This window comes from Tiliqua scincoides, chromosome 8 (genome assembly GCF_035046505.1).
Source record: "Tiliqua scincoides isolate rTilSci1 chromosome 8, rTilSci1.hap2, whole genome shotgun sequence".
NCBI lineage: Eukaryota > Metazoa > Chordata > Lepidosauria > Squamata > Scincidae > Tiliqua > Tiliqua scincoides.
The window spans coordinates 40,533,241-40,550,466 of NC_089828.1; the positions used below are offsets into that span (position 1 = coordinate 40,533,241).

The window sequence follows — 17,226 nt, forward strand, 5'->3', positions numbered from 1 at the left end:
TTGGGGAGGAGCACTGCTGCCCCATCACCATTATAGCAACACCTCTTGGCATTTATAAACCAGGCAGCAGCTTCTAGGGCCTCCAAAGAGTTTGGGAATCACTAATGGATACCCAGTTCCCAGGCCACTGAGGGCTTGAAAGACCCAAACCAGCCTCTTAAATTGGACTCAGTAGCAGGCAATGAAGCTCTGTTAAGATTGACATGATATGCTCATGCTGACCACCACCTCCACAGCATTTTGGGACAGCTGCAACTTTCAGACCTCCTCCAAAGGCAGCTTCACTGTGGCCGGATCATCTATATGCTACTTTAAATGGGCGGAGGGGGAGGGAGGAAACCTCCAAGAATACCCCAGTGGGAGTCAGGATAAAATGCCAAGTGGAGCCCTCTCTGCCCCTTGGAGGCTCAAGAAGTCTCTGAAAGTCCTGCCACATGAAGGGGGAGGAAGAGGACCATGGTTCAGTGGTGAGGAGGTCCCAAGTTTCAATCTGAAACCCTGAACAACCGATGGCCAGCCTGTGTGTACTGTGTACTGGCTTAGATGGACCAACACGAACCAGACGGAAAGAGGTCCCCACCATTCACAGGATTCATCCCTCCTTGACTGAGAGATGACAGATCTCTCTCATATGGTGGCAAAAAAAGAATTCCAAGGGAAAAAAAATCACTGGAACTATCCTGACCAACAAGCCCTTTCTGACTCGTTCTCCCCCCCACCTGTTTGCCTGCAGCTCAAAGAAATAAAACCACAGCAGGAGGAAGGAAGCAGCAGAGCACCAGTTTCCAATATTTTAATGAGTCACTACATCTTACCACTCATAATTATAAAAGAATAAGAATTCATAAAAATATTTTCTTTTCATAATACGCACTTAAGATACTCGGGCAAGTTGTTTGTGGTTCATGTTTCAGGCCAGTTGATGTTGCTTCTCATTTTAAATTTTGCCCACCCCAAAGGAGGGAAGGGGAGGCAGGGAGAGAAGGCATGAGCAAGCGGGCAGGGAGGCTCTCCCCTGAGGTAAAAGATGTGGCGAACTCCAGCCCAGCTCCTCTCCCCAGGCCCTCCCTAAGCTGCAGTTCATGCGGACCAGGTACAATCCAAGAACAGCAGGGTGGGGAGGAGAGAAGGGGGAAGAGCAAGCGCAGATCTGCCCAGAGAGGACAAGCAAAGGAATACAGTCGCTGACCTGCAGAGAACTGGACCAAGGACCTATGTTTCAAGGGCACACCTGACAGCTCAGGATGTGGAAACGGAACGACTGAGGATTGTGGGACAGGAGGGAGATACAGTACTGAGAAGGGAAGGACGAAGAGTTGCATAAATCTTGCAATGCAAAACACATAAGAAAAAAGACACCGATCTAGATGCCACTGCAGTTTCTGACTTGGCAAGCACTGACCAGCGGCCCATCCTTCTCCAAATAAATGGTGCCTAAGGACAAAGGGAGTGGAAAGAACCCAAACATCAGTGCCTCATGCTTCCACATGGATCCATTCTGCCACCCCAGAGTTCCCAGTTTCTTAGTGCATCACACAGCAGGGAAGCAACAGCAGCAGGCGCGGGGCTGAAGCCTGCCGGATATCGCCAGCGTCAAGTCTCTCTTTCTCTCTACTTGCCCTCATGTGCCCCCCCCCACTTTCCAGGCAGCTTCCACAGGACTCTTCCATCTCCAAATGAAGGAAAAAGGTCTCTTGCAAGGAAACTCAAAAGACGAGAGAGGGAAGGAAAAGAACAAGGAGAGAGAGAAATGTACACAGAAATGCAACAGTGGGGGGGCGCCGCACTGGTCATTTTTCCCAGCACAAAGAAATAGCAGCAAACAAAACATATATGGGGGGGGGCATGAGAAATGAAGAAAAACCATAAGGGAGAGGCTAGAGGAGCAAGGACAGAGCTGCGCCATCCAAGGGCAGTCCCAGCTTTCTTCTTTAATTCTGAACACAACTGGTGCAGAAGAGACACACAGACAAGGCGACTTGTGCTCTGGATCTGAAGGCTGCCAAGGGGCGAGGGAACTGGAGCAGAGCTGTGAGCCATCTGTGTCCGCAAGGGCGAGGCGGACTCCACCCTCAGAGGTATTCTTGGAGAAAGTGCAGCAGTGTGATTTCATAGTGCTCCCCGGATTCAGGGCAGCGAATACTGTGTCGCTCGTTGGGGTAGATCTGCACACAAAAGGAAAAGTCAAAAAGCAGAAAGACCTAGAAGTCTGTTACTGTCCACACTGCAAATCACCCCTCCAGATCTTAAAATAACCACCCAAAACCCAGGTTTGCATGCTACTCTGTGCATGTTTCTGCATGGCTGTGCAGAAACACTATTGAACTCAGAAGTTAGATTCCCAATAATGGTGTGCTTTTAAAAAGTACATTTTAAGTTCTTACAATTGTGAAGACATGCTTGACTACATGAGAGCAAGGCTTGCAGTGCCAAGCCTCTCCCTGTGATTAGCAAAACCAAGTTACACAAAGCAACAAATTAAAAGGTCACATAATTCAACGCTTCTTGGTGAAGAATTTTAAATATTTTAAGTTCAGAGTTTACAAATGGCCATGAAGATGCTTCCACACAATACGTTTGTGTTTGCATTTAGTTTGCATTTATCTGATGCCCAAACTTCCCCCCAAATAGAACTATATGACTTGGAAAGACTGCTCCATCTCACTTCCATCCCCTTCCTCCTACCTGTAGCTGATATGGTTTTCCAGCCCGGATTAGCTGAGAGATCAGGAAATTGGTGTGGAAAAAGTGCACGTTTTCATCCAGAAACCCATGAAGGATCAGCAAGCGGTTGGGCCTGGGAGGGAAAGGCAAAGGGCATCACTGACAGATGACCAAGGAGAGTGTGTGGGGGAGGGGGGTGTCTGAGCATAGCCAGGAGCAAGCTGCATAGGAGAGAGGTGTGGTCCTGTGAGCACTCAATGTCCACAAGCCCAATTACCAATTGTAGCAAAGTTATGCTCCCCTCCCTGGTAGCTGACTTACAAAAAATTAGGGGGGCGGGCAAAACAAAAGGCAAGGGGGCAAACCTCCCATCTTCTCCATTCTGCAATAATTCAAGCCCTGGGTCTGCGGGACTTAAGCAACCAGCATCTTAGGGAGAGGAGTGGAAACAGGGATCGAACAGCACCAATTAAGCTCTGCAGCCAGGCATAAATAGCAGGAAGAGGAACTTCTGAGTTTTAAGCAGTCAACATGACTTTGGGCTTGATGTTAACACAACCTGGAGGAATGAAGCTTATTGCTCAATATGGAGAAACCACTGGTGAGGAAGTGAACATGGTTAACACAAGTGTGTTAGGTTTTAATATGAATGATAAAAGGAAGACATTTATAGCATTGGAATATTCACTTAACACCTCTAAAGCAGTGCAGTATTTATTAGTCAACAAATCCAGAAGATTTATTAAAACTGAACGAGTACAACGTGAGAAAAAGTTGTGCAAAAGTACTATCATTCAATCAGCCTGGGCTCTGTAAAACTAAATTTGGGAAGACAAAAGGGATGGTTAAGTCCAGTTCAAATATAGCTATGACAGTATCATGGAAAAAATTCATGCACCCCAAGGCTGGATATTTCAGTTTGAGATCTTAGTTGAGAAACATAGTTTGAGATCTTCATGGGAAATCTTATGAACTGGGTTAATTGTAAAGTGATGAGGTGTAAAGATGTCATTCAGGAAGAAAGGCGTTTATCAAGGCAAGGCACAAACAAGGCAATTAAACAGAGAACCCATGTGGTTCCAGTACCTTCCGTTGCAGAGTTATGCACAACAAAATATTTCAAGAGGTTTCAGTAGATTAATTTCCTCTCATAAACTAGCATCTCAAAAGATGACAAAGGCAAAAGTTAACTTTTGAAACTGTACGACCCCAGTGGAAGAAGTGCATGGATGTGATTTTAAGGCCAGGTTGGAGAGATGTGACCTAACTGCAGTTTATTTTCACCAATGCCTGCCACAGCCTACCAAATCAGACCAAAAGTCCATCTAGTTGAGCATCCCATTTCCTAGAGTGCCCAGGTGTTTCTGAGAAACACAGAGATCCGAGACATCCATTTACACATCATGCAGAGAACCGAGGTGCGAAAATTCTGAATTGTTTCACTTAGGACTATATATGGGGAGTTGCACTTCAGGATGCTTCTATCCGCTGCTTCAGATCTGATTTCACTTCTATTGATTTATTGTTTTTGGCAGTACTGAGATTATTTTCAGTTATACTGGGACGTTTGTATTTGTTTTTAACTTTGCACCGAGTGCCACCCTAACGGCACAAGGAAAAGCACGGGATATACACTTTTAAAAGTTTAATATATAAAGTATGAAGTGATACGAGACGCTCCAACAATGTAACAGTCTTATCACTATACAAGTGGAGAAATGATGCCTTTTCTTTATGCAAAGCAGAGAGTGGTTTTAGGATGGAGGGGTTATCTGTTCTTGCTTCAGGTGCCATTTTCTGGCAAAGAATGCTATTTATAAATATTTCAGACTAAAGTGTTACTAAGACCACAGGCTGCAGGGAGGTCAAGAATAATACCAAGACAATCCCCACCACCAACAGCTAGACAGACACACATACACACTACCGCCTCCCTTCACACTTACTCATTGGGGAGTTTCTCCACATGCAATGCCACCGAGCCTGCTTCGTAGCCTTGCTGGTTGTTTTCTGGAACATCCATGTACCGTTCCGTGTATCCGGTGTCATACGCCATCCAGACTGTGACAGGGGCCCCTGCTATAGCAACCTAGGCATTAAAAGCAAAACAGTAAGTGGGACTTATGCTCAGGTCTGTGTTTACACCATCTTTAAAAGGAGACTGCACTAAGCAAGTTCATTTTTGCTACGTGCATAATAGGCACATGTGTAAACTTTTTTGGTACAAACTATTCCATTTCTGCTGCACATGGACAGCAGCAAGACAGCCACATGTGACACTGAAGTTCTAGCACTTTTGTCCACTGTCAAGCTTGCCTTGCCCTTGCTGAAACTTCAGCAAGTATCGCTCACCCACTTTCAAGTCTGTCTTTGCAGCCATGGGACCTAGAAGCTTTCTTTTGTTTGTTTATAAATGAAAAGGTGAAATGCTCAGGAAGCAACACTCCAAAATTTGGTAGTTTTTCTGTGGCAAAGAACAAGTTTTCCCATCAAGAAACGTTTGTGAAAGTCCCTGTTCCCCCCCACCAATTTTGTACTTCCCTATCCCACTAGGATCAGTATCCTAAAGGGGGTATTGAGTCACTCAGATCAAACCTTGCTATGGCATCTGTTGCTGCTTGCCCTTCCTCTTCCCCAATTGACTGGTAACAAAAGAACTTGGCTGTGAGCCAGCTCACAGGATCAATTTCGAAGAGAAGAATATTCAAGCCAGCACCAACAGGTGAAATTAACGTCCAGCAGCTGTCAACAACAGGGTCTCACACACTGCTTTGCTCATAGGTGGGACCAAAGTCCCACATCTACTGGATGCCCAAATCTATGGGCATAAGAACTATCATCCTGCACTAGCACATGTACTTAGGGCAAAGAAAGTGCCCAGCTAGCTGAAACTCGTGTTTTGTTGCATTTCAGCTTAGCTTATCTCAGTGCCTACTTTTTGCAAAACCTTCCCTTTGCTACCCAGTGCCTCATCCTTGCAGGTGCTTCGTTTATTCTCTTTTGTTCCTTTTCTAATGAGCATGAGTTCCTTTTCTAATGAGTTCCTTTTCTAACACCGCTTTAAGACAACACTCTTTATTTTACTGTTGTAGCTACCTCATCCCAGGTCATTTGGAGGACAGCTGTTGCTCTACGTCTCTGACCATCTGCATCCCGCCGCTGTCTGGATTTTAAAGGGATTCCAAATTTTAAGGGTCTCTGGTATGTTCTTATGTTCTTATTAAAAGGGGATTGGACAAATTTCTGGAGGAAAAGTCTATCACGGGTTAAAAGTCATGGTGTATAATGTGCAACCTCCCGATTTTAGAAGTGGACTACCTCAGAATGCCAAATGCAAGGGAGGGCACCAGGATGAGGTCTCTTGTTGTCTTGTGTGCTCCCTGGGGCATTTGGTGGGCCACTGTGAGACACAGGAAGTTGGACCAGACGGGCCTATGGCCTGATTCAGCAGGGCTCTTCTTACACTGGTTATCTGCAAGGGAGAATTTTTCCAAGGATTTTCCTTAGGCTGGATTTCCCTTGTTTGGGGTTATGGCAGCAGCTACCATTACAATTTATACCCCAGCAACAGATGAGGTGGGTTTTGGGATGGCATTGGTTGTCTAGGTCCTGACCCTGGCACCCCACCACCTACAGGAAATGTAATTAAAAAGAAGGTCCTAAATCAGATGTTTGACTATATACAGCCTTCAAGTCACCTCATGTTCCCTTAAGGCAGGGGTGTCCAAACATTTTGGCAGGAGGGCCACATCATCCATGACACTGTGTCGGGGACCAGGGAAAAAATAATTAATTTACATTTAAAATTTAAATAAATTTACATAAATGAATATATTAGAGACGGAATTTATATGAATAAATGAATTTTACTGAGTTTATAATACACATGAGAACTATAATACAGGCATGCTTTGATAAAAACACATGAGAACTATGAACTTTGTAATTCAATGTGAATGATGGAGCTGTTGTCTCAATCTCAGTAAAGGGGGAGCACAAAAAAAAATTTCTGACCACACCCCTCCTTCCCAGGAAAAAGTACAAAACATATGAAGTCAAACAGTTCAGAGGCAATGAGGCACGTGGAACAGTCAGGATGTGCTTTCACCAAACATAAAAATCAATCCAGAAAAGGGGGGGGAAGGGCTTGCAATAGCTCAAGGCTTGAGACCTGAAGGTTTTGCGATAGCTCACAGCCTATAAAAGACTTTACACAAAGCAAGGCCGGACTTTCATTTGCTACAGCTGCTGCTTCACAGATGTGAAACAGCAAGCAGCGGAGGGAGCCCTTGGCCCGCAAGAGGTCAAACAGTCAGCCCTTGCACCAAGAGCAGCTGCATCAGGTCAGTGCAGGCTCCTGCAAGTCTCTGGCCAGCCAGAGACTCTTTGGAGACTGGGGCTCCCTGTGGGCTGGATTGGGGGTCCCCGAGGGCCACAAATGGCCCCCGGGCCAGGGTTTGGGCAACTCTGCCTTAAGGCAAGGGCCTCCAAACTTGCGCACGCTGGCCGGATCTGGCACACCAGAATATTCATTTCAGGCACAGCATGGCAGTGGCAAAACCTTACCATTCCACCCGGCAGCCACCATCTGTCACACTCAATCTTCGCAGAACCTCAGGCCAAGCAGCTGCTTCCCCCATAAAACTGGGGCACAGAGCCTTCTGGGGCGACATGTAGCAGAAGAGACTGCCCAACACAAGTTTCAGTGAAAATTGGGTATGATGAACAGTGGCCGCCAGGCAGAATGGTAAGGCTTTGCCACCGCTGCACCCAGAATGAATATTTCGGCACACCACAGTTTGGAGACTGCTGCCCTAAGGGGGCGGTGAATGAGAAACTGTCTTATAAAGAATCAGACCAACCAATCTAACCCAGGACTATCTGCTACAAGTGGCAGAAGCTCTCCAGGAACTCAGCCAGAGAGAGGCCTCTTTTCAGTTGTTACACAGGATATTTTTAACTGGAGATGGCAGGGATTGAACCCAGGGTGTTCTGCATGAGATCACCAAGCTTCCTTATACAGAGTTCAACTATTGGTCCATCTCATCTAGTAATGTCTCCTCTGACTGGTAGTTGACCTCCAGGGCCTCTCCCTCTCCTTCTACCTTAGGTTCTTTATCATCACCACCACGTTCAGGAAATTAAGTTGGTTAAACCCGATCCTTTAAAACTAGAAGTGTCAGAGATACAAGTTCTGCCTCCAAAGCATGAGTTTTGTCACTGAGCTCTCAAGCTGTCTTTGAAAGCATTGTCAGGTGCCTTGGGCTGTGGAAAGGCCTAGGAATGACAAGAACCCTCTCATTCTGAATTTAGCGTGGCAGCTAATCTTGAAGTAGCATGGAGGGTCTAGGCAAAATAAGGGCACACTTTGTTTTTTTTAAAACTGCATGACATTTTCTAAACGGATAGTCACAAAAATCTCAGCATCAGCAACACCCCAAGTTGAGTTGGAAGCAGAAGACCAGGACATGCGTTCTGATTCACCTTTCCATCCTTGAGCAAATTATTCAGCTTTCAGTGCACCAGTCTGTAAAATAGGAACACTAATGCCCTGGCTACAACCTAGGAAGGTGAATACAACAACAATATTTTTAAGTGCCCCAAGATTTGTAGAATGCTGTACAGACAGAGCCAACTGCACACTTACCTTGAAGACGTGAGGCTTACAAATGAGCCCCATAAGGGAAAGGAAGCCCCCATAAGACCAGCCATGGATGGCAACGCGGCTGAGGTCAACAAACCCGTATTTCTCCGCTACATAATGTAAACCTTCCACCTGATCCTCAATCTCTACCTGACCCTGGAAGAACATAGTGAAAAGAGCATATGTGAGCAATGTGCTCACTTTGAATATTGAGCTCACATTCTCCCCATCATAACGACTCCCACCCTGAGCCAATGAGCATTTGGGGTTGCAAAGCTTAGCAAATCAGGTGGGTACAAATTGGAGGGCTACCACCTTGGGGGGGCAGAAGGGGGAATCAACCATTACTAATTATTTTTGTTTTCTAACCAGAAACGTTGCTGCTATGAATACAAATTTTCATCTTCCAGGAAGCTGCCACAACACAAATTAAAAAGCTTGCACTTCAGATTATTTGATGGGGTGAATCAGTGTTTCAGGTAGGGCAGAGCATAACAATTAAAAATACAACTCCTTGCCCACAATAGCTTGCTGGCTATGTTTTGAGAGAGGGAGAGATGGAGGCAAAAGCATAAGCAAAATATTCAGTTACTTATACTTAAGTTTGGTTTTAATAGGGGATGAAGACTGAGGGGTGATACAAAGGCTTTAACGACAAGATGAATTGTCAGAGGAAGTTCAGGGCAGAAGGAGAAGCAAGGTGGCAGTAGGTGTTGGAGCTAGTGAAGGAGAACCAGAAGGCAGGAATTAAAACTGGGGTCCTGGGAATACAATGAATTCACTGCACAGCTGGTCACATGAAGTCATCTGAACACAGTAAAGCTGTGTACACTCTCCACAACCCATATTAAATCTGAAATCAATCTACATACACCATCTTGTGCTTCTGCTTGGCCAGGGAGGTGGCAGGGCAAGGAGGTACTTTGCTCCGCATCCACTAACCAAAAGTGGTCTGCTCCATTCTCCTTGGTTCCTGACATGTCACTGGACACTGTCCACAAATTTGGAATAGACTGAAATTCAGTCATAAGAGCTAGAAACTTTTTTTCTTTTCCAGGCAGACATTCTCAAAGTATCAAGCAGAGTGCACAGCAAGAAATATAAGCCTTTTGCGCCATAAGGCAACTATTTCAGAATCTGATGTTCTGAATTGTCTGGTTCTGGACACATAGTTGGACCAATGTGGCAGAACAAGGGCTTACCATTTGATTTTTAAGAGCTCCTTCAAATTTAAGGCCTCTCTGGCATGATCCTCGCCCATCTATCACCACCACAGCATAGCCAAGGGATGCCAGCGTGTTGAGCCTCAGGTATTTGATGCCTTTGAAGGAGTTATTCACTAACTGGACCTATAAAGTAGATAAGAAAAGGGGGGATGCATTCATGTGTAACTTCCCCCAGTAGCCTCTTCAGTAGTGTCACTTCCCAGTGAATCATTCTCAAATACCATCTATTCCTCTGACCTAAGAGAATTCATACCACTATCATTCATAAAGCATCATGCAGTAAGAACTGATGATTTGAAGCCAAGTAGGGATCAAGGGCAACTCAGTCTGTGCCTGATTGAAGGGTGGCTCAGACTGAGTCAGCAGCTTTACTGTAAATGCAAAACTCTACAGCAGGGGTGCTCACACTTTTTTGACTCGAGAGCTACTTTGAAACCCAGCAAGGCCCGGAGATCTACCAGAGTTTTTTTACAATGTTCGCGCCATCATAACATTTATGTGTACAATGTATGTTGGTGTACCTTGCATAACCGCATGAGCCAATATTGCACAACACAACATAATTAACTATAAACATTTTTTGTAATTACTTGAGTTTACTTTGATGACTTGCACTGAAGTGAATCAGCCAAGGATGCATAGTCCGGACAGTAGCTGCTGACAGCCAGCCTCAAGCACACTTCCAAATGTTCATCAGTCATGGTGGAAAGGTACTTGGACTTAATGATCTTCATGTAGGAAAAGGCTGACTCACATAAATAAGTGGAGCCCTTCCTGCCTCAGGTGCTCTTATATCCCTGAGGGCCCTATTGCCTTCAAGTGGCTGCAGCTGTGCAGCACACTCTGCTGGATGCCCAGGCCTTACCCTTAAAGGGGCCACTGCTGACACCACATCTACCTCCTCACCAGAACTTCCTTGATTCCAATACAAGTGGGGGGGGGAGCAGATCTCTATACAGACCTGTGCAAAAACAGGGGAAAGGTGTGGGGGAGGGAAGATCTCTATATAGACATCACAGCAAGACCAGTGCAAAACCCCTTGCACACAGAACCAACAGCAGGAAGTTGGGGGGGGGGCCAGATCTCCATACATACCAGTGCAAAAGCAGGGGAAAGGTGTGGGGGAGGGAAGATCTCTGTATAGACATCACAGCAAGACCAGTGCAAAACCCCCTGCACACAGAACCAACAGATGGAAGTTGGGGGGGGGGGCAGATCTCCATACATACCAGTGCAAAAACAGGGGAAAGGTAAGTCAGCCCCAGTAGAGTCAATGGGGCTCACTCCCAGGGATGCGTGGAGAAGCCTGCCAGCGGCTCTTCTCCCAGGGAGGAGCCTGCCAGGTGCTCACTCCCTGGGCTCCCTGGGCTCACTCCCTAGGCTCCCTGGACTCACTCCCTAGGCTCCCTGGACTCACTCCCTAGGCTCACAAGCCTGCCAGGGGCTCACTCCTAGGGATGCGAGGACGGGAGAGAAGCCTGCGATCGACTCATTTCGCCTCACGCGACTGGTACCACAAGATCAACATATTGAGCACCCCTGCTCTACAGGTCTATTGTGTCACCTGATCCCTGCTGAGCTGTAGTTGCAGCACCACCCTCTGGCCACCTACAGTGATGGCACTGTAGAGCAGCAAAGGCCTTAGCCCATTCTTTGTCTACAAGTTCCAGGTACTATCCCTGACGTCTCCAAGAAAGTATTCTGACTGGAAAGTCACTGCCAGTGAGGGTGGATAAATACTGAGTCGGGTAGATTAAAGGTCTTAACTCAATAGAAGGCAGCCTCATACATTCAAGGAATATTCCATATAATTGATGGCAGGGAACCAGACCTTCACTTAGCCTCAATCTCCCCAAGCGTCCTTGGACTCATGGTAGTCTTTCCCAAGACTCAGGTGTGGTATAAGCCATTGCCAGGCAAACATGTGAAAAAGTATGAGATATGAACATGTGGAAGCCATCTTCTATGGAGCCAGACCATTGTCTACTCTCACTGGCAACAGCTCTTAAGTGGCCAGAAGAAAAGAACCTTCCCTAGCCTTCTGCATGCAAAGCACAATTCCTACTACTGAGTCATGGGCCCTCAGAATAAGATGCCGTACACTTAGTCCTTTAGTTCATTTGGGCCAAAACCGTCATCTCTGCCTGGCAGTGGTGTTCCAGGGTCTTAGGTAAGCGGTTTTCTCCAAACTTTCCACCCAAGTTAGCCGAGGACCTTCTGCATGCAAATCTACCAGTCTAGACTGAGCTACGGCAGCAAGGTGAACAGCAAACAAGAGCAGGCTACAGCTGAATTCTCAAGAAGAAACACGGGAACAAGAAGTTATAGCATCCTGCTGTTCCTACTTGGCTTGGCCAACCTTGAGCTATCTGTCTACCAGTAATAGTAGACATTAAGAGTCAGTGATCCAAAAAAGGTCTCTGATCATATAATAGTGCTATGTGAGTCCTCATGCTTTATATACTGAAGTAACATGTGGAGGCTGGGGTTAGCAACTGGCAGTCACTCTCCTCCCTTCAATTTGCCAAACTAGAGGCAAAGACAATGATACCTGTGACAGTCTTTGTTGACCAATCAGTTCATAGGGTCAAGATGTCCACTATCCCTGGCTTCCCTTCTCAAGACCACCCCTTCAAGAAAATTTGATCAGGGATCTCAGAGATGTGTTAATGACCAAACAAGGCTAATTCATTATTGGCTCTGGCATGTTTGCTTTAACAAACACACACTGTAAACTTGTATAAAGTAGCACATGTGGGGAAGGGGCTTAAACCTGCCCTCCCCAAGTCTCAATCTGAATCAAAGGCCTCAGCATATGCTATTTACCCTGGAGAAAATCCCCCATTGGAACTTTTTCCCAGAACAAACAACATGGTGGGAGGGGGGCAGGTCACACCACTCCAGACTGGGAGTGTGATGACAGTGGAAGTTTAAAGCATCCCCCCACCTACCAATCCACCAAGGTCCTAATCAGGATCAGGCCTCCTGTATCTGTTACAAACATAAGAAAAAGCAAACATGCTTGGGTCAAAGTCAGGACTATAAAGTTATATCTAGTTTGGTCCTACGTGTACATCTGAAATGTACAGCAAGGACTGAGAAGCAAACCTGTGTTATGTGCAAAAATGACTCTGATCATAATTCCTTCATCTCCTAATAACCAGCCTCCTTTCCCTGTGCATCAGAACAGGCCATATCACAGTTCTGCTACCTAAAGGCAGCAAATAGCTTGGATAAGAAACCAGGCAGTTCACTGGTCAGCACAGGTTTCGAAACTCCAGTTCAGCAACGTACCTGAGGCCCACCATAGACAAAGAGCACCGTGGGATGTTTCTTGCCAGGCTGAAGGTCATGGGGTTTGTACACCATCCCATAGAGCTCAATATCTGACTGGGTTCTGAAGTGAAAGATCTCCGGGGGGATGTAGTCAGCAGGACAGCCTGCAGAACACCAAGAAGAAGAGTCATCCAGAATACTGTCGTGCAACTTACAATCAACCCATGAAACACACTGTCACAGAATGTTGCTACACCCATTTGCAATTTAATTATTAATTGTAATTAAAATTATAGAATATAAAATAATTTTTAATTATTTAATTATAATTTTTAATTATAAATGCAATTTTTAATTAAAGCAAACGCAATCCACCCCCTGCTAGGAAGAAAAAAAATGAATTCTGAGGGTGGGAAACCCATGTCAGGCAGTCACTGGCACTTTAAACAAAATCATGGCAGTCATTTACTAAGTAAAGGCCCAAACAAATGGAATGGTGAGTTCTAGTCCTTTCCCCAGCTACATAACCCAACTCCCCAGAAAGAAAACTGGTCTGACTCTACTCCTTGTCCCATGTTTACCATCTAAATATCAACTGTGGAGGTAAACAAAATGGGGGGGGCAGGTTAGCACCAGCAATGTACGACACAAACAAGAACGTTCAGGCAAGCCAGCAATTCAGGTTCTATAATTTAATCAGGATTCAACTAGTACAGACAGAAAAGAAAGAGGGACTCACTGGCCGCTTCCATCATGCTTGCCCAGAATTTTGGCTGCTTGTGGAGAGGGTCATCTTCCAAACCGCTGAGCTTGTAAACATGCACACAAGGTGGGGTGCTGACACTGCTGTAGTGGCTGATGAACATATCAAAGTTCTGTAGGAAGACAGATAGGAGTTAAGGGTAGATCATCACCCCACCTGATAGTTTCCTAACAATTTTACCACCTTAGCTGTAGCATTCCATCTCATTTACTGGCAATCAACCCTGCTCCACTGCTGCACTAACTATGTGATTAGGAAGTAATAGTCATCCTCAACAGAAACTAAGTCTGAAGTAAATATTTGCATAAAATCTTCCTTTATAAACTGTCCCTCTTCAGTCCAGCACTGTGTCTTTTTTGCTGGCATTTCTTCTGTATCATTTTAGATGGTGAGCCCATTTGGGAAGGGAGACTTTCAGTTATTTGCTTTCCCTGTAAACTGTTTTGTGAACTCCTTTTTATAGAAAAATAGTATATAAATAATTCTTAATCTAAATTTTCATAGAAAGGAAAGTTATATATTCTGTCAGGGCAACTATGTTTTTTGTAATTGCATGCTGGATTAACTCCCAATACTAACTGGGCAAAGGGACACATTGTAAAGCAGCAGCTCTCTTATGTTTAGCCAAAGAGAGCAAATGTCCCTGTGCAAACCAGCACAGCATCTTTTCGAATGGCTGCTGGTTAGTGCCATCCTCGCACACATTAGATCATGAGCCCCTTTGGGATAGGGAAGACACTTCTTCCTTTTGCTATGCAAACCCTTTGAGAACTTTTGCACTGAAAGGCAATATTAACAAGGAGACCTACTCTGTGGAGCATCACATACATGACTGTACTATATAAATACAGTACCAAGTAGAAAAGCACTTCGGTTATTAAAAACAAAAGCAAAAAAAAATTAAGATCCACTGCCTTATTTTTGCCAAGAACCTCCTAAATACAAGTCATTCTGTCTGTTTAATAAGAACCATTAGCTTGGGCTTTGATTGCCTGGGTGCAAACTGTTAACATTTGATCTGGTGACACAGACCTGGCTCATAGAGCAGCTGTGGGAGAAACCCAGGGTAGTGAGCCGTACAATCTCTCCGGGAGACTCATAACTGACCACATAGAGGTGATGTTCCAGAGGAGTATCCTTCGTGCCCTGAAAGTACACCAGCTTCGTTTCTTCATTCACCCAGATCTGCAATGGTGAGACACAGTATGCAAGGACTGCTGAAGTTTGGATGCTACAAGCAGAGACACTCCTATTATGTGTAGGCTCCTTATGCATCTACTTTTAAGAGGTACACATGGTCTCTTTACACCCACCCCATTGGACTCCAGCAATCTGCATAGTTTCTTTTCCTTCTCCATTAACTCTCAGAAGTAAATTATGCAAGAAAAAGCATACATGTCAGTCTGCCAGATGGGAATCTGGTCAAGTTGCAGATTTGCCAATGCCTTCTGCACTACCCCATATAGTGGAAGGCAAGGGAAGATCTACTAGTTTCACTTTTTGTCAGGATCTCTCTGTAGTTTTTCAAAAACTTAAATCTTTTGTTAACCAGCACAATGTACTAGTTTACTGGGCAAGAACATCTTTCGCATTCAGTTGACAACGCAGAGAAAAACATCATTCTGCCTTCTAACTTCTGAATCAGATGATGCAGCTTGCATCATTCTACCTTCTGGATAAAAAAAACCTCCTCTGCCACCCCACATCCAGAAAGGAACATAATGGTACACACATGCTCTGCTGTCAAAGAACCACTGCAAATGCTTGCAAGGTTCGATACATATTAATTGGTCTACTCATGGAACTTGGAATTATTTTGCTTTTTGCCCAAAACAATGGCTCTTTTGACACAGAATTCAACTGTCTGAGAAGCTCAACTTATGAATATATTTGTTAAAAGTAGATATTTTGTCCCTATGGTTGCAAAGGTACACTTGAAAGAATGGCCACATTCAGAGGTCCTGTTCCCAATCAGGGGCAGGTTCAAGTGCTCTTTCTTCCCCCTCACACAAGTGCCCGAACACATCTTAAATCCCGGGGCTCTTAGCAAATGGCCTCCATGGGTCCCTCCTATCTGTGTGGACCTTTGAGGGAGTTACTCTACCACCACTAACACACAAAGGCAATGGGCACAGAAGTGGCCTCAGGGATCAGCAGTGGGCAACTCTAAGGCCTCTAGCAGCTGCCAAAGAATTCTAACCCTTAGATGCCCAAACTGCCTGGTACACCAAAACCGCATTTCACTTTTTCATCCAAACTGGCAAACTATAGTTCTAGGAAGCCCTCTGAATTAGGATCACACTGCATTTTTGCAATTCTGGTTCAGAGAGCTCACTGAAACTATTGTTTGCCAGTATGTGTAACAATAAATTATGGTTTGATTAAGCCATTAAGTTGATTGAGGGGTTCTATTAAGTTTGGAAGAAAAGATTTTCCAAGAGCAAAGTTGAGAAAAAGTTTTTCAGAACTGGGAGGGCTTCCCTCCACTTGTGAGACCACCATGACCATCTAGCTTAGAAGGCTGGATCAGAGTTTTCTGGGTGCCAAATTCGGATGGCCTAGATGTAGAACATGGGCCCAAATCCTAACCAACTTTCCTACACTGACACAGCTGTGCCAATGGGGCATGTGCTGCATCCTGCAGTTGGGTGACAGTCACGGAGGCCTCCGCAAGGTAAGGAATGTTTGTTCCCTTACCTCGGAGCTGCATTGTCCTTACCTTGATGCCAGACAGTTGGTTAGGATTGTGCCCCAAATAACTATTTAAGCACAGCATTCTGACAATGGCCGACAGTGATTAAACTTCAGTAAGTTGCAGAATGTTACTCTAGTACTGAGTATGCACAGCCATGGCTGTATCCTATCAAAGGCCTCCAGTACCTTTGATCCATGCCTGGCCAGAACCTCCCATTCTCCACTACTCAGTGCAACCTCCTCCTTGAGAGGGCATTTGAAATCCCCTGAAAAAGAGAGGAAGAGAGATTAAGGGACAAAGAACAGGTACAGGAAGGAGTTTCTGATGCCTACACAGCTGCAAGGTTTGTGTGCATTTGTCTATTAGTTCTCACCTTTGCTAGGGGCATATGGCTGGGTCCAGTCGTAGCTGTTCCGCTTCAGTAGAACCGTGACCCTGTATAGGTGGCAGAAGCCCGTCTTGCATTCATTGGCTCGGATAAAACAAAGCTCCTCCTCCTCCCCCTCTGGCTGGGTGAAAGGATAGAAAATGTCGTGGACCTGCCCAGGAGAGAGGCAAGGCAATTGATTGAAGAGTAACATTAGAAGGGCCACAGCTGGATCGCCTAACGTAGCACCAAAAAGGAATGGGGTTGGGATGTTGCCAACTCAAGTCTTAGCTCTGATTCAGACAAGCCAGCCGTCACATTAAACCTCCACGTCTGGAGTATCCACTACCATCTTTCTTTTATGGCTGAGGTACAGAAAATGGATGGGAAGCGCTTGGAGCACTAAGTAGTGCTACGAATAACGGCCGAGTTGTGAAAGAGTTGCTTCTCCATAGCCATCATAAACCTATAAGGGCTCATAGCTTTCAAGTAGAAGGTTCCAGATTCAATACCAGGCATCCCAAGATATGGCTGTGGAATATTCCTTTAAAAAGCTTGAAAAATCACCACCAGTCAGCAGAGACTATACAA

The 17,226-nt window shown here is 45.3% G+C and overlaps 1 protein-coding gene across 4 annotated transcripts in view; it reads right to left on the reverse strand.

Annotated features, from left to right (window-relative positions):
- Positions 1-778: 778 nt before the first annotated feature.
- DPP9 (dipeptidyl peptidase 9) overlaps positions 779-17,226 on the reverse strand; it is a 35,342-nt gene continuing 18,894 nt past the window's right edge. For all 4 annotated transcript variants that reach the window (XM_066635251.1, XM_066635250.1, XM_066635249.1 and 1 more), the window contains exons 12-21: positions 16,642-16,807; positions 16,454-16,533; positions 14,606-14,758; positions 13,550-13,685; positions 12,829-12,974; positions 9,511-9,657; positions 8,312-8,464; positions 4,611-4,753; positions 2,686-2,797; positions 779-2,165 (exon numbers count right to left, since the gene is read on the reverse strand). In XM_066635251.1, coding sequence (XP_066491348.1) covers positions 2,073-2,165; positions 2,686-2,797; positions 4,611-4,753; positions 8,312-8,464; positions 9,511-9,657; positions 12,829-12,974; positions 13,550-13,685; positions 14,606-14,758; positions 16,454-16,533; positions 16,642-16,807 — 1,329 coding nt within the window. In that variant the 3' untranslated portion in view covers positions 779-2,072. The remainder of the gene's footprint in view (positions 2,166-2,685; positions 2,798-4,610; positions 4,754-8,311; positions 8,465-9,510; positions 9,658-12,828; positions 12,975-13,549; positions 13,686-14,605; positions 14,759-16,453; positions 16,534-16,641; positions 16,808-17,226) is intronic.